Source organism: Sparus aurata, chromosome 7, assembly GCF_900880675.1.
Source record: "Sparus aurata chromosome 7, fSpaAur1.1, whole genome shotgun sequence".
In the NCBI taxonomy this organism is placed as follows: Eukaryota; Metazoa; Chordata; class Actinopteri; order Spariformes; family Sparidae; genus Sparus; species Sparus aurata.
Window position 1 is genome coordinate 21,369,711 of NC_044193.1, and position 21,633 is coordinate 21,391,343.

Below are 21,633 nucleotides of genomic sequence, written 5' to 3' on the forward strand. Positions count from 1 at the left end.
TTTTTTTTCCCGAGTACACTGATTCCCTCAGGAAGGAAAGGTCAGATAATGGCTGCTGTTTGTAGGCAAGCCTGTAAAGGGCAAGCATTAATCAGTATCCCATCATGCATTCAGTTATGTGTGTAGGAGTGTGCACTACCTATCCAACTATTTGTGTGTTGGATTAAAATTTCTTTAAAACAGAATAATGCTTCATATTAAAAGTCAATGCTCCTGCAACTTACCACATTTCTGTGAAGGCATCCAGAGCGACGCTGAGGGCATAGAAGCTTCAATATCCATATGTCAGTTTTACAACACTGCATATTGTGGATAAAATCCATGAAATTCATGTGCTTCCTGGGATATAATCACTACAAGGAAATAGAACCATGACGGAGGGGCTCCATTAGCCCGAGGGCTCTGTTGCATATAGGAATAACACTGCTCATACTCATAGATTTTATATCAGTCGAGCTGGTAAAGTGCTCATGCTCTTCACTCTATCACGAAGACTGTTGAGGCAACAGAAAGCGTAAAGAGTCAAAATAATGAGTGGACCTGAGGAGACTTGAGACGTTTCGAAGACAAACATTGAAACAGAATACTCTCTTACAGAGACAGCACATTCAGATGAATTATCAGCGTCTGTCCTCTCCTGGTTTCCTCCCGTGGTCACAATTCTCCTGTATTTCTCCCAATTTATGAAAAATGTGCACTTCCTTTTTTTCCTCCTTTTAGTTATCATAATCATAGTCTCTGGCACCGTACAGCATGTATTCCACTGCACCGTTGCATCTCATCCTCCCCACTGAGTGAGAGATGCACAGAGGAATGGAGAAGGAAAAAAAAATACTTATGCTAATTTCTGATATCCTGAAGAGAAGAAGAATTCCCGTTTCCTTTTAAAAAGGTGGGGCATGCATTTTGTATAAATGGCCACGTCGATATTTCTGTTAATCACGGGGGTCCCGCTGTGTCGATCATCATTGAGAGGCAGTGGCATTCACAGACTCTCTAAGGGCCCGGGGCAAACGTCTCTGATGAGCTTCACTGCTGCCCCTATGAGCGTCTGATTTTGCATTAGGCTCATTATATAGTTACAGAAGAATACTTTTTTAAAAAAATCTGCTGTAAAATTGGCATCACAAGAGCATTCCAAAATCAATAATTTCCTTATTTGAAGTTTATTCAAATGAGTGCTATGAAAGGTTAACCTTTAACCAAGTGTGTCATCTCTGAATGGGTTTTTTTCAGAGAGAATCTGCTTGAATGTAATTATTCGAGCAGGGCCACCGCTGAGTTGCCAAGTCCAAAACAAATAAGAGGATGTGGGCTGTTGCCTCATGAAAGCACTTGCTGCCCGCATTCTTGACCCGACTGCTTTTTCAGACCCTTTTTTTTTTATTTAACACATTCCTGATTTGGTTTGTGCCTTTGTCCTGTCGTACAATGCGCTCTGCATTCAGCCTGAGGATGAGTTTTTACTGAACACAGACTGAGAAAAATGCTGCTGGAGCTTAGCTGGGGCTGCACCTCTTTACGGCATTGTCACTGCATGAAGATGTACGTTTGGAGGGAATCAATTATGTGTCGCCTCATGATGTGTTGATTTTGTCAGACGGGATATTATATTGCATGAATCGAAAGCGCCATGTCCACATGATGTGTATAAATCACAAAGTTATCATGTGAAAGAAATGCCTTATCAAGATTAAGATAATCTTGTGTGCTCGCCTCAGTATTTATACATCGTTAAACAGACTATGCAGCCATTATATAGTATGTATGGTGGAGTAGAACTGCCTGTCGCAACTGCAGCCATCGTCGGCTGCAGACTGCTGGCCTGTGCTGTAATGTCCTCACTCTGCCAGCTGACCAAATGAGAATTTCGTTGGGAACAATAGCCCCGTTAATTGATTTTGTCTCCGGTAACAGGCAAAATTGAACCCCACCTCGTCCTTTCCCTCCCACTCACTCTGAAGAGGGAGAACCAATCTAAAAATTTCCCCCCTCTAGACACTTACTGTCATTCCCTATCAATTTTCGACCTCCAATCCCGTTCCAGCCAAGTCCAATTTCAGCTGCCTCGTGGCCACTGGAGTATCTGACAGATTGCTGGACCTTTTTGCAACTTTGGTTTGTGACTCCTGCTGTTTTTTTGTGGACACTGGAGAGGTAGAACCGGAGAGAGGGAAGAACAGGACAAGACAAGAGAGTTTGTTTGGGACACGAAGAGAGTTGACCCATAGAGACATAATGTGTGAGGTCTCCTGATTACATGGCTGAATACTGTACGTGGAATCCAGGAAACCAGCAGATTGTGAGACAAATGATAAAATCTAAAAAGTGTTCACGGTGGAAGCCATTTCGCATTCTCCTCAAATATTTAATCTGTTTTTTGCACCATTAAATCCAGGAGAGAAGATGACAGATTCTGCGTCCCTTGAGAAAGTGCTGATATTTTGGAACAATTTTTACGACTGGTCTCCACCATACCAAAGCTGTCCCACAAAAGGCTGCAGGATTATTTAGGGGGACAGTTTCAGCCGTTTTGCTTAAATCATACAAATAGGAAATGACACTGATCAGATTCATAATTCACTGGTACCAACTGCACGTCGGCTGATGCAGTGCCGCTATTATGCAAATGCACACATTTAAGCAGCCATTTACATCAGTGGCCGAGGAGGGAGATTTTATTTACTGTTTCGATGAATCATAATAACCAGAGGCGGGCCTGTTTAGGGAATCGGATTGGAATGGAGGCAGAGAGGGAGCGAGGGTCAATGAATGCACATATTTCCTCGCTGATCCAGTCCGAGACACAGATCAGTCGTCATTAGCCTCACTTTAATCCCTGTGGTCCTTCATAGTTGCATAAGACTTCAGTCAGATACAAATACGAAATACATTAAGCCTGTACTATTTAAAGGAGCTCCCGGTCCACAATTTGCTGTATTTCTGAGTATTATAAACAGAAAATAAAAGCACCAAGCTAATGCTTTCACGAGCAAAGCTGCTAATGTGTCTTGAAAACCCAGTTTTGTACATTCACTTGTCTGTGATCTTTTTGTGAATGCTGCAATACTACGGACCATTCTTATTTTATATGTCAGCATTACATTTGTCTGCAGAATTAATGCAACAGCATGTGACTTATTTTTTACCTTAGAATAGCAAATTCAAAATCATTTTGATGCTGTGTCCTGTAATAGATGAATGGTGTCTCTGTCTCATCCACTCCGCCCCCCTATCACTTGTTTCTGCACTATGTAACTTCAGTGAGAGGGTAGGATCACGAAAAGCAATTTTACACCGACTGTACGCTACCTCCTCAGCATCTTACAGCAAACAAATGCAGATGGCAATTAGCTGGTGAACACACTGGGGCATACATTTAAGTAGCTACAGAGCCAGATATTTCCCTTTAGGAGTTGGTAGAGACCTTAAACAGAGCTGAAAGAAAGTGAATATTGGACTTTAATTTATTAAGTGCCCAGAGACACGACTCCAAATGAATAATAATGTTTTTCTGTAACTCTTAGATGTTTAAATAAGCAACTGTTAGCTTACAAATAAGCCATATTATCTTAAAAGTCAGTGATGTGTTCATGGCTTGTTTATGCTGCACCCAAGTGGCCAGGAAATCAGTCTTTAGGTTACAGACTGACTTCCTGATTCAGTCGTAACCTTTCTTTGCCATCATAGTTTGATCGCACAGTTTCCTTGTAAATTGAGAAATGATTACAGAAATATTAGGGGATCGAACTGTCCCTCCAGATAAAATGGTTTGGATCTGGTTTAACTATCTGATCGTTTGACTATTTGGGTTTCTCGCCGTTACGACGCAATTACAATTACTTCAGTTTAAAATGAAAAGCACAAAAAGACCTACAAAAATAGAACCTGCAATACTGGATATACCCTTTTTATGTCTAACTCTCACTGTACTCTACTGTATGTCAGATTTAGTGTGTGGTAGCAATCATCAAGGGGAAAAAAAGTTCTGCCTCCATCAGCCAGAGGGTAGCAGGTGGTGTTGAAGGCTGAGCTAACAGCACAGAGGCAGCAAACATCGACCCTGATACATCCTCTCATCCCCACGCTGCTGAGGTTGTGATGGCAACGGATTCACACCGCTGCAAACTCAAACACAGCCCCGCGTTGTCAAACTTTCTGTGTGCTCGCAGTCGTACAGACTGACAAACACACATCTCTTTTTTTTTTTTTATCTTTTTTTTCTATTTGGGAGAAGTAATTAAAGCCAGAAGGTTTTTTTGTTGACAGTTGAGTGGAAGTGGAGCTAAAAACAGCAGCATCAGTGGAGACGTGCAGCTCTCGACTGCAGTTGCCGGGGTGAAATGATTTCACAAACACAAACTCGGAGACTTGTTAATATTCTTTTTCCTCTCAGGGTTACATTATTTCTTTCAGTGCACTTAAAAAAATGCCCAAGGTGCATGTTTAATGTGCAGGCTAGCCATTTATTTTGCGAGCACATATGGTATCAGTCATATTTTTAGCTTCTCTCTGGGCTTTTGTGATGGAGTATTATGGTGCTTGATTTTTCAAGAACATCAATAACAAACACAGGAATCTTCATACACGTGCATTCTGAGATAAGAGAAGTCATTTTATGGACTTGATGCCAAAGAAAATAAGGCTTGATGTTGTTTGCAAAAGTGCACGGTGTCATGCACATTGAGCGAGATGGGTCTAACTTCAAAATCAGAATTAAAGGATAGAAAAAAGAAAATGTGAAAATGTAAAGAATCGGGAAACATAATACCTGAAACAAGTAACAAAGTGAATGTGTTACTTTGCATAATCATATTCATCCTAAGTGATGAGCCTCACAATTTCCATGACACCAAAGTTGGCAAGCGTCGCAGGGAGGAGTCTCCATGGGAATGAGCCGCACGTCCTGGAGTCCTGGAGGGGAGAGCGGGGGAGATAGTGCTTATCAGGAAGCTCCCACTCTCGCTGTCATTTATAATGCAGAGCTACAGCGCATGCTTCCTGCCAGCCATTCGAGACGATGCGGACATTGAAGAATAGGTGGCTCCCCTGCTCCCCCCCCCCCCCCCCCACCCACCCTTCCCCCCCCACACCTCTTTCTGTCTTATCTAGAGTGCTCCAGCGCTGTGCCCGCCCGCAGAAAGCCAGAGAAAGACAATAACATATCTGTTTCCCCCACGCACACACTAATAAGTACTCAGCTAATCTAGCATTTCCTATCAGAGATGTTGAGGGTCGGCTCGCTGGTAAAATGTAGGAATTTCTCCGGCATTGAACGTTTTTATTTAACCACGGTGCTGTGACAGATAATCCGGTCTCCAGGTTGCATTTAAAAATCAGGAAGCAGCAGTGTGCAGATATAAAATCTACATGTTCTCCATATTTTCCACAGGTTTATTTCAATCTTAAAGCATCTGTGTCTACATAAATCTTTGGGTGCTGGTATATTTATCTGCGACATGTTCTCTAAATCATTATGCACTGTTTAAAGGCAGGGATGTTTACTGAGCACAGGTCGCTTTTCTGTCAAGTAACATGCTGTGCATTGTATATTCAGTCTAACTTTACAAAGGCATGGTTCAAAAATTACATATAATTACTTTTTAATAGGTTTTGTGGTGTTAACACATTCTGAGCTACCATGCTATCATGTCATATTATGTACGCATCGTTGGTCTAGTGCTCACTGACATCTCCGATTTGTTATGTGTAGCAAAAAATAGCGAAGACCCAAACGCAAGACACTCAGGAGGCAATCAGGGTGAAGAACAAAAGGTGAGCCCTAATAAAGTAAAGCTTCAATTCAAAGTCCAGTAAATCCAAAATAACAAAATACAAAGTACACGCAGCAAAAACAGAAGGAGCAGATGGGGGCAAATCCTGAAAGAATTAAATGAGTACAAAATACAAACACTAAATAAAGTACAAACCAAAGAAGCGCTGGGAACACAGGAGACACAAGACTGCTGGGGGAGTAATAGAATAGACAAAAGACTGAAAGAAAAATACAGGCTTTAATTAATAAACAGGGGCTAATTAACCAATAAAACTCGGGAACGGGGGAAAAAAAGGGAGGAAGTGAAAAGCAAAACATGACACGTGAGGAGAGAACTACAAAATTAAACAGGATATTAGTAAACCAAAACTCAAACCACGACACAGGTAAGTACCATTGGACTGTGCACGCTCTGTTAGCCCTAATAAAGACCCAGTGGTCAAATCATGTTGGCTTTTTTTTAATGATTTAGCTTCCATAATGAAGGCTTTTGATTTCATAAATCTTTCTTAGTAGAGCCTGGATTCCCTCCTTGTTTTGATGCTCTATTAGTTTTTAGTTTGTAAGGGATGGACATCCACTGTAGATCACAAAGTTAAATGCAGTAGCTGTGCGCAGGATTCTGTTGAACTGATGTCTGGTAATGTATAAGTAACTATTTCGTAGTCAGTCGTGGAATTCCCGAAGGCAAAGCAACTTTATGAATATAACACATTTCACTCCAAAAGGTAATTCAAAGTGCTGCACATGATACATTTAAAATGAAAACCATAAAACATCAGTCATCATTTCAAGTATAAAAAAAAAAGATTTCAAAATAAATGTATAGATTAAAGGCGATAATGATGAAAGTTTGAGTCAAAGCCAGTGAAGAACATAACATTTTATTAGTCGGGATTTAAAAGTAATGACAGTTGCCAAGAACATCACAACTGAATGCTATTTTTCTCTGTTGACGTTGGACTGTGAAGAGACAACGGGCGGTTACTAGGCAGCCAGTTCACCATGCAGGCTGTCTGTTACTTGATGACGTGGTGTTTATATAAAGTTTTGCGATGTCCCACTGTGATCGCAGCAGGAAGTGCACTAACAAGTGAAGTCGTGTCTCTTTGTTGCTGTGGTGAGATTGTGTTTTTTTTTTATATTTGTGTGCTGGTTATTTAACTTACTGTGGAAGTTGACAATGTGGATAAGCTTACACTGGAAATCAAGTGAGACAAGCCAAATGTCGCATTGTGTATTTTGAATCCAAACATTTGTACTTGCAAAATGTGAAGCATATGAGACCCTTGTTATTGAAGCAGCACATTGATTCCATAAGGGAGCTGGTGACACATAAACCGTAATTGGTGGACAGAATTTATGTTTTGGCTATTAAAAATAAAACCCCCACATTTTCAGTGTCCCATACCCTTATTTATGGCTCCCTGGTTTGCTGCCATTGCGCAATCAATACATACAAACTTAATGAATAAGTAATCGAGTCTGTGACTATTATAGGATTTTTAAACACCAATGAACTGTATCCTTGCGGTCGGGTGTTTCCAGAACGGGGGCCGGCTCTTTTGGTTTGCCAATAAGGCCGTTGCTGCTTGAGTTGCTCCGTAAAATGCGGTTCCATTACCGGGTCCATTAAGTATACCTCTGTGTAATGACACCCCACTCGCCGACGTTTTTCTCTCGTCCCCTCTCCTAATAACCTCTTTTACATTTCATTTTCCTTATTTAGTGTGCAGCCCTTATCTTCAGCCACTTATAGTCAGTCAGTGAACACAAATTAAACGACTCAAAAGCCCCAGGAAGCAGGTGCCCGCCGTGAGAGCAGCGGACTGGTCTTAAAGCTTTGTGTTCGTTTCGGGGGAAGGAAAGGTGAGAGTGGGTGAGTGATCCATGTCAGAGTAAAAAAAAGGCTGCACACACCACATGCCCTCCGTATACTTTGTTGAAACGTCCGGTTTCCTTGAGTAACGTATCAATCATAGCCGTGGGTGCAGGAGGGGGAGGTGGGAGCCTAACCCCAGGCCTGCTGTAAGAGGAGTCGGGACTGAGCTGTTAGTGTCTCGGCACGACCACTGGATTACAGATGATGATATGTTGTTCAGTTAGCAACATAACAACAACAACAACAACAACAACAACGAGGAGTGTGTCACCGCCGACACGTTCAGGCAACAGACAGAAAAACAGGAACATGTATACAGAATGGAGAATTGAGAGCAAAACTACCTGCTACAGATGCGGCCTGCTCACTTCAGGTGCTGTTTCAAAATGTTGGAATTGTTTTAGGTCACTGTCGGTTGTGTTTTTGTCATGGGGAGTTTGTAAGATCTTTTAGATTTAGATCTAAGTTTTTAGATTTACATGTTTTCTGGACAAGATAACAGAAACACTAACTTTAGATGACAAACAATGCTTTTGACCCATTTTCTCCATTTCTCTTCCTCCTAAATGTTTTTCTTGGACAAAAGAAGATTGTATAAAACAAATTTAAAAAAAATTAAATGAACATAATCTGCTTCTTGGATCGCTGTTCAGAGTGACTAGGTGAAGATGTGTTGATGAAGAAGATAGCTCACTGTACATGCATACATCACGTCTAGTTGTGTCTCTCTGTACTCACTTTAACTACATTTATTTTCTCATTCACAAAAAACGAGTGTTGCAAATAAACATCTACTGTATCTGTCCCCATCAATTAGACCATAAATAGAAAAATTATTATCAGCGATTCAGTGGATGAAATTCCTCATCAAATGGCAGAATCTGATTGGCTCAGACTTTGCACTCCAGTGGGCACAGATTCAAAGCCTTAACTGTCGTGTGAACAGAGAACACGTTGTGCTTAATTTCCTGTCCTCTCTGAAATAGCAAAACCTTTACAAAAAGAATTATGAATGGAGAACACAGGACTTTAAGATCCAACTAATGTTTGATATTTTTTTGGACGCCATGCAGTATGAAATGGGCAATGTGGGCGTACTCGATGCCCTGTTTTGTCGAATTGGCAAACATTGCTGGAACTCTCGCCCTGCTCGTTCAGTGCAACCTGTATTATTGCTTTGATTTGTCCCTTTGTCATATTTGGTCCCCTCATCACGGTTCTCCCATTCATCTCCGATCGATTTCAGTGTTTCTGACAGTAATATTGGAGCTGGGATATGAGAGCATGAAGTGTGATTTATGTGAGGCACTTGATAGCGGAGCCATGCGAGATGTGGGCTGAGCAGTTTTCCCTCACCCCCCCCTCCCCTGCCCCGAGGATGCATGAAATTGGGCAGAATAACTCTACTCATCCTTCTATAAATTACTCTCCATATGCTCCACCTAGACAAGCACATTCAGAGCGCAAAAAAAAAAAAAAAGACGTATTTTTAGATTGAATATTTCTCTTTTGAGGTTTGATGTGAGAAATTGAAGTGTGACATTTGTCTGTTGTGGCTTGTTTTAAACGTGTGTGAAGTCCTCTCTCTGCTGCCGAGGCTTTTGGAAGCGCTTTGAAACATTTGCAGTGAGTCTAATTGTGAGGAAAAGTCGACTTCTCTCCGCTGCTGTTTTCACTCCATTGTTTGCTTCTTTGTGACGGCGGCAGGGAGGAACTCTTTAAAGGCACCAGTCACTGAATATTAGATGGATACACCCCCCCTCCCCTTCTTTTCTCATAACTTCTGCCAACCCAGAGATGATTCAACAGGCAACTACAAAGACAAATTTCATTATAATATCAATGTCTTGTCTTTGCTCATCTCCTGGACCCCACCTACCCCTGTGACGCTTATTACCGGCAGTAATTTGGCACTGCAGTTATCTCAATTACAAATGCAACTGTAACCTCCTATGGTGATGTTAAATCGATTTTAGCATTTCAGACATAACCATTTCTGCAGCCGTGTTGCTTTTCAAAGCTGTTCCACCTCCGTGGGATTGGATCGCAGTTTGCATATGACCTCTCTGTCGCTGCCGGAATTACATTTTTAACTTTGGCTCAACACCCAACTCCCTGTTAAGAATACAACCGCGAATGTATTTGGTCATGTTTTAAGTGTCACCTTCCTAAAGCTTGCTTTTCTTTTTTGTGTGTGTGTTTGTTGTAGTCCTGCTGCGCGAGGAGGTGGCCCAGCTCCAGGAGGAGGTGCACCTGCTGCGGCAGATGAAGGACATGCTGAGTAAGGACCTGGAGGAGACCCAGGGAGGCTGCTCTGCCGACGTGCTCTCCGCCACCGAGCTCCGCGTGCAGCTGGCCCAGAAGGAGCAGGAGCTGGACCGAGCCAAGGAGGCCCTGCAGGGTGAGGATAGTCAAACACGAAGCTGTGTGTGTCATTTCACTCACTAGCAGCTGTTTGATCAAAAAATATAGACGATGGTGTAAAAAGATGGGAGGCAAGATTTGTCTGTCTTTACTTTAAACTGTCGAAATGAGGCAAAATTGTCCCAAACTCTTTCAACAAAGCAATTGTTCGTACTCAAAGAGTGAATGATAAGTTACTTTTCTGATGTAATCTATATTTCTGTTCATTTGTATCCAATCTGTATTCTTTTATAAGATATAGTTTAGAGGATATTATAGATGCAAGACGAAAATGACCGAAGTGCAGGACAGTAAGAAAAAGGCACGATGACAAATCTGTCTGCTACCGCAGCACCAAGGACAGCGCCTTGGATTTATCAATACACAGCACAGTTAGGATATTTCGGATCCATGGTCGTGATAGATTCTAATTTGAGCAGCACACCTCAGTAAGATAAAGGATTGATTCATCCGGCAGACTAGACTAACATATTCAACTGAACAAACCCTGCACTCTCTAAAATCTAGTCAAGTCTTCCACGGTAGTTCAAGTTTTCTATTATTTAGGGTTGTCAGGTGGATTCTCATCAACAAACAAACAAAACAAAAAAAAAATAGCTATCTGGAAACAAGCCTAGAAAACACTTTTATATGTATCTTTGGTTAAATTTCCAGTGGCACCCTGTAAAAATCAGAATAAGCCACGCAAAAGAGCTTATTAACAAACCTGAACAAGACAGTTCAGTACAGAGACACACAGAGAGTATTTAACAGTTTAAACACCTTTCATAGCCACCTATTTTGAGCATCACAACAGCTATAGGTCGTTTTGCTCTGTTAGCTGAAAATTGGACGTATGCAAAGCCGACTGAAGTTTCATTAACTCTCTTCTCCTGCTGAAAACACTCTAATTATTTTTGCTCCCAGCTGCTTCAGCCTTTTCTGTTTTCCGCTCCCCACTCACGCTGAGAGAAAACCTGCTGCATTTTGAAACCAGTGCATTTTGTTCTTGTCACCATAATATTAACATGAGTGTCCGTAACAATGTGTTTAATGCTGCCCATTAGCTGCATTATGGGCCATTAGCATGTGTTCCACTCGAGAGATGGAGTGGTTTTTCTCGGGGGCGGGAGGGGACGCTGCTGCTTTGACTTTTTTTTTTTTTTCTTTTCAAAAAAGCCGCTCCGTGCTGCAGGCAAATCACACCGCTATGTTCCCACTCTGCATCGCCCACGCACCCTGATGTACATACAGCGTGATGTACCGCGGCAGCTCCACTGTATCATCAGAGCAACGCTGGATTCTCAGTTTACGGATGAGAGAAGAAGAAATTGTAAAAGTTCGGATGTCTTTATTAGCTCCGGCAATATCTCTCGGCTCAGTGTTTTATCACACTTATTTGTGTATATACAAACGAGCTCTCAGACTAAAACCAAACTGAGACTTCACATAAATAGGGATTTGAATGCTGTGAAAGGACTGCATTGAAACTAAACTCCCTTGTGAGTTTGCTGAAAGGCAAAGACATGTTTTGACTTAGTTGCAGCTCTTGCTTTGCCAGGGCTCGAATATCTAATTATCAGAGCAATGCATTGAAAATAAACACGATTAACAGCCTTCAAACGTGAATGTGCCATTGAAATGGTCACCAAAGAGATGTGTAGTAAGGATGCTTTATTCTTTGGTTCAAATGTGTTTGGTAATAGTTTAACAAAAAGATAAACGCCGCCATGAAAATGTGCATTAATCTCCTGACTACAGGCTGACAAAACATTTCATTTGTAAAAAAAGAGCGTTTTGTAAAGTGGGTTAAAGGCTCAATATGTTCAAATTTGTCACCTTTCAAATTCACGTTCAGAACAAATACGGTTGCAGCTTATCACCAGTTTAGTGGTTGCTAACTGTAGATGTAGCTAGCTCGTCAGCTCAGTTAGCCGTGAGCTCGGAGACCAGGAGAGTATTGGTGTGTTGCTGCTAGGGGCAGGGGCTAGCCTGTAGGCGTGCTAATTTCAGTAGAGACCTCTGTAAAACAATCCATAGACATCATAATGTCAAAAACTGTTATTTCTCTGCATTCTTTTGAAAAATGTTGGTTTCCTGTATTTTCACCTAACAATCTTCTAACATAACATTCAACAATTCTTCCTTCAGAACTGAGAAAGTGTTTGTAGCGCTTATTAAACAACAGTGACAGTGTTTGGTGCCTTGATTTAATGCACGAGTGAAAACAAAATGAAAATACTCTCATATATTGCCTTTAGCGGAGTCTTTGAGCAGGGTAAAGTAATGACAAAGTTCTGCCAGGCCAGGCTTAGTGGGTTGCAGAGCATCAAGCAGAGATGTCATCAGCGTGGCACCAAATCATTCTTTTCAAAGAATTATCGCCTGTGGAACGAAGCAAGGCACAAAAAACACCATTTGGTATCAGACAAAACGCATGACATGTTGTCTGGGGATTTTGTTGCTGCGACATTTCACTTGACACTTGCAGCCTACGCTCTCTGAAAGAATTGAACAAAGACAAAACGGACCGGGGCCGCGTACAATGGGGAACACTTCAAATAAATACTTATCTCTTCTTCAGCTGGATGTTTGGCTGTCTGAGCAGACTGCACACTGTGTCGTACAGTCATTTGTATGACTCAGGCCTGTTAATGAAGGCCAAAGCTTACCAAGCCCAGCAGGCACTGAGAGCAATCAGCAGCTAATGAAAGCTTTATAAAGGCGGACTTGGGTTGGCTTACGAGGCCCAGAAATGCTAAGCAGGGTGGATCTGGTCTGCAATTAAGACGGGGTACGTGGGAGGACAACAGGAAATTGGCTGCTGTCATACTTGAGTCTGGTTAGTTGGAGTAATTCAGAAAGCAAACTGAAGCGACTGTGAACTCGAGTGAAAAGATGCCCCAGTTGCTATTTTATTTTTGTTTTTGCTCTCAGAGCTATTTTATATAAGCAAGAGAGCAGAAGTTGAGGTTCAAATACGGCTTTTGACCCATGAAAAAAAATAAATTTGCCTTCAGTGGTCAACGCAGAAAGACTCCTGAATTATTTATGTTTTTTGTTGTTATTTTCCACATGACCTGGCCTGTAGAGCAGAAGCTGGTTCCGAGCTCTTTTGTTAGTCCACGGTTGTCACACTCCATCTTCATACGCTGTCACAGCGGCTTGCTCAGACTCCAAGGATACTGTTTTTTATGACAGCTATGAAAGGCCAACAAACGCATTAGCTAGCTTTTTGCTCTTACAGTGTTTGCATGCAGTGGGTTGCAGCCAGTGAATTCTGGCTTTGTCCCCGGGCCCCCGTATTTACAGCTGTTCCCGAGCAGAAAGTGGAAACAAATCTGTCATCCCATTTTGTCTCATCTTCTTGTTTGTGTTGCTCTTCCAGCTGCTTCCATTGAATGCGTTCCTGTTCTGTATTGCAGATACTTGGCCACAATCGTGACTGCAGTGGTGGTAATTGCAGTGTGTGGGTTCAAAGTGGTGAGAAAAGCGCACAGAGGGAAATTCTAAAAGTCAAGGAAAGACAGGTTTATTTTGTGTAAGTTAACAGGTTACTTTAAGCCTGAATGGCTTAAATAAACTTGGAGGTTGACATCTACCTGTTCAGAGCACCACATAGTTCACGTCTGAGGTTATGTTTATTTCTAATGTTCCTCAGCACCCTTTGTCTGGATACTTTTTGAGCTTTAAAGCTTTGTGAAACAGTAGTTGTTGGCATCGGAAATAAGTTGGTTGGCGTCTGATGGAAAATAAGTAAATAAATAAAAACATAGGGCATGTTCCGGAGAAGACCTCATTAACTACAGCAATTTCCGTATGCTGTCGATTGATTGGAGGCAGGATGTCGGCTCCATTTGATTTCCCCTTGTTTTCGTAAGGCTGGCACATTGTGAACATCCCACCAGATGCTCTGGAAAAGTGTTTTCCTAAAAGAGCGAGAGCAATGTTTGGAGTTTTTAAGCGCCCCAGGGGCCCACAAACAATTATTGTGATGCGGAGGAGCTTTGCGTTTTCTAGTGTTTATTTATTTATTTTGCTGTTGTTCTGCTTTTGGATGACAAAGCAAAGGACTGGAGTAATGAAGTCGCCTGAACCAAACGCATCATCCCCTGCTTTGCTCTCTGCCACTTGAGATAATACCTGTTTACTTTGGGAACGGTTCACAGAAACTGTGTTGTCACTCCTGCCTTCAGTTTCGACAGTCTGTGGCTAAATTACATGCAGATTCTTCGGTGCCCATGAATACAAAATGGAGAACGTGGAGAGGAATGCTGCTTCATAGTCTGTTTTGTCTCCTTCATTTTCTCCCTCGGTGTCTCTTCCTCCGTCTCTGTTTGGTGTGATGCCCACACCATTTCAATGTTAAGACCTGAGCTCACTCCCACTGTGTGCCAGACATTAGCCTGCGAGCACTGTAATTGTAATCGTGGGTAATTGCAACCTCTCACAATTACAGGTTTTGTTGCGATGCCTGTAGGAGCTCCGTCCAACCCAAAAGCTGCTGCTTGAAATCATTTCGCCCGCCCTACCTTGAAGTACACAAATGGAAATGAACTGAAACTGGCCCCACGATCGCCAAAGCCTTGAGTGAAGGTACAAGGAGAAAATGGAGCGCTTGGTTAGCGCAGTTGTTCTGTGCTCAGAAAGTGTTTATAGGTTTACCCACTACTTATTTGGACTTTCAAATCAAAGTGTTGTAAGGAATTTTCAAAGTATAGCTGGCCTTCGCTGCTTTTTTTTTTTAATTAGCTGTTGGCTAATTACTATCACTGAGGGACCCGCAGTCAATCCAGAGCTCAAATGAAAGCATGTATCATCAAAGCACAGTGCTGCCTGCTCTGCTTAGTGTCATTTCACGCTACACTGTACTCAGAAAGCAGCTCTGTCCTTGACTACAAGGCCTCTTCATTTACTAGGTGCATAAGCACCACAATACCCACATACACAAACACAGCCAGACACATCCAGGGGTGGAAGAAGTATTCAGATCCTTTTACTTCAGTAAAAAAATACCAACACCACGCTGTGAAAATACTCCACTTGCAAGTTCAGTCCTGCATTCAAAACCTTACTCAAGTCAAAGCATAATTAACATGAGCAAAATGTACATAACTGAAAATCACCCAGTAACTAAAGCTGTCATGTAATGAAATAAAAAGCATGATATCAGCCTCAGATACCAAGTGGAGTCAAAGTATAAAGTAGTATAAAATGGAAATGTAAAGTAGAGTGTAAAGTACAATACCTCAAATTTGTGCTTAAAGCAACATTATGTAGAAATTGGCATTTTGTGGGATTTGGTGCCCCCCGCAGTTTCTGAGTGCAACACCACTGTCGTAAACAAAAATCCCAGGTCTGTAACAATATGTCAGATGTAATGTAAGTGCTAACTACAAACAAAACTCACTACATAATAACAGTGTTACATGTTGAAAAATTGTATGTTGTATGTGTATGTGACGCTGTGATCCGACTCTCTCACTGTAGTTACATAGTGCAGAAACAAGTGATGGGGGTGGAGTGGCTGAGACAGAGACACCGTTCACGCTGTTACAAGACACTGGACCATCAACATGATCTTGAAGCTGTTATTTTAAGGTTAAACAGATAAATAATGTTGATTTAAGTACAATACTCTGCATTTCCTTCATTCCACTACTAAATACAACCAACACACGCGCTCAGTGCCGCCAAATCTCATTATGCTACTTAACCTGATAACATTAAAGTAATTGCGACAGTTTTAGTTATGAGTTTAATTTTTAAACAAATGAAATAAGAAATCCTCCAATTGAATTTTGGAAATCCTTAGGGGCTGCCGTGTGTTCATAAACCTTTTATTTCCTCAGTGCTGGCAGCTCCATATTAACAGGTAATGAGAACAGTTTTGCTTTTTAATTTGCCCCTCAGTCCATTTGAATTGGATGGTCGGGAGTGAGAACACGTGGGTGGATCACAGCAAAATCAAGCATATCTCGGTCAGCGCCATTGAGTCAGAATACGTCGCAGCTGACTCGCTGTTCGCGCTCGAATGTTACAGCCGCGTTAGCTCATACACGGCCTCTTACAGTGCCAGTTAATTTTGTTTTGGATCCAGTGAAGACAGTGAGGTGAGTAATGAGGAGCTGTTATGGGATCAAAGCGTGATTCTCCCCCTCCCCGATTCCCCGATGTGTCAGTTCTGCTGTTCAAATAGCTCGTACACACACTCGTTCACGCACAAACACCAGCACGCACACACCCCTCCAGATCACCTATTAGCGAGCAATGTTTGATCTTTTTTTAATGGCTCGCTCATAGGTTGTGCATAAACCTATAAAAGGGTCAAATGTCATCGCTGAGGTTTGTCGATTCTCGATAAAACATTAATGAACTTCTAATTGCTGTGTCGGAAAAATCACCATGACGGCAGAAGTGTGATACAGTAGGAACATTATTTGGAGCTCGTACATCCTGTGAGTTTATTCTTCCAGAGGAAGTGAGGAGGTGATACGCTGTGCAGCTCCGAGGCTCCTACTTCATTATTCAGCTGGCAGATTTAAAATCCCAATCCATGAACACTGGACTCCCTCCAGTGAGCTGGTGTCTCTTTTGTTCTCTCCCCAAATAATTATGTTAAGAGCCGACTAAAAGCCTGTCCCTACTCTTTAGGGTTGAAGTTATATGGAGTAGCGTCAGTGTGAAGTGGTTTCATTCATTTATGTGAAGAACATCCTTTTCTGGGGGGGTGTTGTTAAGTGGGTCTCTCTTTGTGATCCTGACGTTCGTAATGGCGTGGAAAACTGAGCTGGAAAAATTACATATGCTACGGACGTTGACTCCCCCGTGTGTAGTTGCCAAACTCGCTTGTCAATTTATTTGTCCATAAACAAAATCCATGTTATTTAGCTGAAATTGTGGCTGGGATCTTGTTATACTGATGCTGTAACAGATGGGGCACATCGAGCAATAGGGGTTGATAAGCGGACCAAGATGGCTGTGGTTGATTTTGATTCTATTCAGTTGATGACCAATCAGAAGCCCTTTCTACACAGAGGTCAGGCAACAGTGTCCCCAACGAAGACCCTTCTTCATGCTGGCTGGGTTTGTTCACACTGAACCAAACAAATGCTAGTGTGTGATTTTGGATAGCATGCCATCGTTGAGCGAGCAAAAGGGGCACAACAACATTGTCTGTGTCTAGTGTGCCATATAAAAGAGTTGTCAGGCTGCGCTTTCTGAACAATGGCATAACATGACAATAATCATTGAGCAGCAGCAGCAGCAGGGATGCTAACTGCTGCTGAATGATCATTATCGCTAGCTGCTTTTTAAATCGTCAAAACATTGCCCCCCCGAGTCCTGTCCTGCAAGCTCATAGGTTGTGTGTAAACCTATAAAAGGGTTAGGTAACATGTTGATTTGGCTCTGATTCTACCTTCACTGCAGGCAAAGAGGTGAAACAACAACAACATTTATTGTACTTTTCATGCAGAACGTAAGGCAGAATAACGGTGCATCATCTCTGCTGTGTACAAAGGGCTAGAGAGTCACTTCAGGGAGCACGAATAACGACTGACACTTGCTCACATATATTCGTGTAGCCTTTTTAAAGTGATAGTCCACCAAAAAATGTGTTCCGTTAGCATCCAACAGTGAACCCCCCGTAGGCTTGAAAGGCAGTTGTAAACAGCTTGTAGTTTTGCTTCTCCACAAACAGCAGCAGCAGCTCTGGTCAACTCAAATTGATGTCACTTACAAAAAGGATTCCTGCGGTGACATTTTTTCACTGCGGGAAAAGAGAATCAAAACATACCAAAAAAATTCGCCTCCTGCAAAATATTCCACTCTTCTGCTGTCAGTAAATGCGCAGGAAGGAGAAGACATTCACAAAGCAGCGACAGGAACCGACCCTAACACTTCTCACCTACACAAAGAGGAAGTGGAACGACAGATAACATGCAATTAAAATCAAAAAGACAAAATCAGACAAATATAAAGCTGCTCAAGTAGTAACCAGCTTGCCATTTTCCCTTGTTGTATGTTCTTTTCTGTGTACTTCTATTGAAATATATCTAGCCAATCTTTACATTTAATTAATTCAAGGAACCGTTTGCCATTTTGCAAAATATCTGACCTTTGAACAAAAAGGGACGCAAACCAAGGATATGTAAAAACAGGCAGTTGAAAACAGAAAGCAACCTTTATTAAAATGAACCTGTAATCCAAAGTCCAATGATACCAAAATACAAAAGGCAGTCAACAAACAAATCTGGCAACGAAAGCCTGCAGTTGGTTAGCTTAGCTTAGCATAAAGACTGAAAGCCGGGGGGAACTGCTAGCCTGAATCTTTGAAGGTACCAAAACCTGGGTAGTTTTTGGGATTATTTCCTTGCTGTGACTTTGCAGAGTCTTGTTGGCAACATCAGTGGATGGATCCGTCTCCATATTCTCATCTAACTCTCAGAAAAACAGCGTACAATATCAAACGATTCCTTTAGATTACTTTTTATATGGGGCTGCCTCCAGCCAATAACTTCCTGAGAAGTCCAGCTGTTTGGTAGTTAATGAGTTGGCCCACTCATTGCAGGCAATCTCAGCCCTCCAGTGCAGCAAAGCGTCATAAAAGAGCCCAGCAGACAAAAGCTTTTAGCCCACTACAGTAGATGCCCACATTAAGCTACTTTGAAGCACAAGGGCTTTGGTTGCTCAAGAGTTTTTGTGTGATGAGCTGGAAAAAAAAAACAAAAAGAAAAACACTCTTATGCAGATTTTAGAGAACAAGTTAGGAGAGCGTGATGCAGGCAGGTGTTTTGAACATCGGACGGTGGGATCAGTGGCTTCGGCTGTTCGTGGTGAACGTTTCTGTGCGGTCCAAATCTGTTCTCCTTCAGCTTTCAGTGTCTGAATCAGCGTGCAGGCACACACGGTGCTCAGTGTGACACAGGCAGCCACTGATGAACATTTTAGACATAGAGTAAAAGAAGATTCTCAAAATACACAAAAATACATGTATGCGGTGCGTGGCGAGGAAGGGAGATAGGTGCTTGCATGGATATCATCCCTCCATGAAAGGACTATTAAATTGAAGCCTCTCTAGTAGCTTCCACTTCATGTCTCCCTCCTCCTCCAGCTCAAAACACATTAGCTTCAGCTCTGTATCGTTCCCAGGTGGTTTCCTCTTGTTTCATCTGGTAATAATTCTTGCAGGCTTGGGCCGAGCCGCAGAGTATTTCACTCATATATACGGCTGTTAGCAGAAGAGAGACATACTTTTCCCTGCCCATCTCATCTCCATTGTTCGGTGTAAGGTAACTAGCACCTGGAGCATCTTTGTTCATTATGAGTCTCCATACTGTGGTATTAAACAGTGAGCAGCAGTGCTAATATGATTTGCGTGTGTGAATGGACCCTTTTACCGAGGCACAGTGAGTGCTTTCTTGCATCCAACACCAGGAGGGTTGATGTTGCCAATCGGTCACAGGTGCAGGATGTGAGGCCGCAGCGACATTTTTGGCTCATCTCAAAGACGGCTTTGATTACGCTTCCTGAGGCAGGTGCTGGGGGGTTTCCTGTTTCTCTTGGCCAGTGAGGGATGTTTCTTGTCTCTTCGTTCGCCGGCTAGTTTGGCTCGAATCCCCCCTTTCCACCAGGGAAGAATGGGTGAAAGGGAGTCATGTGAAAGGGTGACAGGAAAAAAACGAAGCGGAGGAAAAGGGAAGATGAATCTGTCCTTGTGAAACCACACTTCCATTCCACACGCCTGAGCACGCTCCCCAGACGCAACTTGTGAATGTCAAGCAATTAACCATGCTGTGGTATAAGTTAATTAATGACACACAGCTGGCTCGGGGGGGGGGGGGGGGAGGAAGAAGAAAGGTGAACGCATGATAACAAGCATCAAGAGAAAGAAAGCAAAGAATTGAGTGACGTTATGAAATAACTGTCAGAGCGGCAGTGCTGTGAGGAAAGAGATGTCAAAGTGAAGTGAGGGAAACTAAGGTGGACAGACACCGAAAGAATACACAAAATGTAAATAAAGCATATATTGTCATTTTGGATAGATAGCTGGGGGGAAACTCCGCTTTAAGCCAGCAGATGTCTGGAAAACAGACCTCGCGTGGAAATCGTGAGAAAGCAGGGGAAGAGGCAGATGCAGGGGAGAGAGAAAAAGGATATGTTGTCTTTGAGAAAATTAGAGCCTCTGTGAATAACTACACTAAACCACATTCTTTATCATGATGCGTGGGTGAGGTGCCAGGGGATTAGAGAGAGTGTGTGGCAGGGAGATAGATGAGAAGAGAGAGCCAGCCTCTTAATGAATCCAGCAGCGGAGAGGAGATTGACGGGGGGGGTTCATGTGTGATTCACCCTGCTTTATCATCACGCAGTCACGCCACATTAGACCAGCAACAGCAGGTGGATTTAATGCTTTAACTTCAAATGCTTCCTAGTGCTTAATAACTTAGTTATTCTTCATTAAGAACCTGCTATAATGTGGACAAAAAATACTGGATACGAATCATTTCAAAAGCATACGTGCAGTGGCATACGTGACCCCTTGAGAGTAATTTACATTTCTGCATTTAATGTTGAAACTTCACCACACAAGCAAATGTGGCTAGGTCTCTGATGCTCACTAAGAATCCCTCTTTCTCGTTCTCGTTCTCTTTCTCTTTCTCTTTCTCTTTCTCTTTCTCTTTCTCTTTCTCTTTCATCCTTCCCCGCAGCCATGAAGTCAGACCGGAAGCGTCTGAAGGCAGAGAAAGCAGACCTGGTGAACCAGATGCAGCAGCTTTATGCCACACTGGAGAGCCGCGAGGAGCAGCTCCGCGACTTCATACGCAACTATGAGCAGCACAGAAAAGTATGGCGCCCGTGTTCTGACCACGATCAGTCAGCAAAGCAAGCACATGCACAAAAAGATTTTTGGAAAAGGGAAGAAAAATCTCTCCTGTCGTAGCTGTTTGTAAGATGAATGTAGCTGTGTCCAAGCAAGAGCACGGTGAGACAAAATTAGTTATTTCTTTCTATCAAAATATGTATAACAAAACAAAAGACCAAATTGTTGCCCATGTAAAGTTGTCAGAATGAGTGAAAATATTTCTCTCTGGGCATTAGGGTTAGGCGTTCAGGTTTGTGTATTGCTGTTGTTTTTTGACATATGTCATTTCCATAGTACACAAGATGCAGGTAGAAAACTGAAATTAACAAACGAACATGAAATTAACAATGTAGACCTTTTTCTTTCTCTGGAAAAAAAAAATGATCACATTAATTGATCTAAAATTGGGTTGGGTGCTATAATCGAGCAGACTTGCTTGATCCTTGCGATTTTTCAAAGGTACGCTTGATAAGTGAACCAATCCATCAGGATCTCTGTGTCTGCTAGGAGAGCGAGGATGCGGTGAAGGCGCTGGCCAAAGAGAAAGACATGCTGGAGAGAGAGAAGTGGGACCTGAGGCGGCAGACCAAGGAAGCCACGGAGCACACGGGGATGCTGCGCTCCCAGCTCGACCTCAAGGAGAACCGCATCAAGGAGCTGGAGGCTGAGCTGGCCATGGTGAGACAGGAAGACAGACTGACAGGG

General features: G+C 42.4%; 1 protein-coding gene across 6 annotated transcripts in view; it reads left to right on the forward strand.

The window, feature by feature from the left end:
* The window catches only part of LOC115584643 (kazrin-like), a 179,192-nt gene that overhangs the window by 145,966 nt on the left and 11,593 nt on the right, over positions 1-21,633 (forward strand). For all 6 annotated transcript variants that reach the window (XR_003984580.1, XR_003984581.1, XM_030422197.1 and 3 more), the window contains exons 5-7: positions 9,868-10,059; positions 20,774-20,910; positions 21,436-21,606. Coding sequence is in view for 4 of the 6 variants with exons in the window: in XM_030422197.1 (XP_030278057.1) it covers positions 9,868-10,059; positions 20,774-20,910; positions 21,436-21,606 (500 nt within the window). In the remaining 2 variants the exon portion in view is untranslated. The remainder of the gene's footprint in view (positions 1-9,867; positions 10,060-20,773; positions 20,911-21,435; positions 21,607-21,633) is intronic.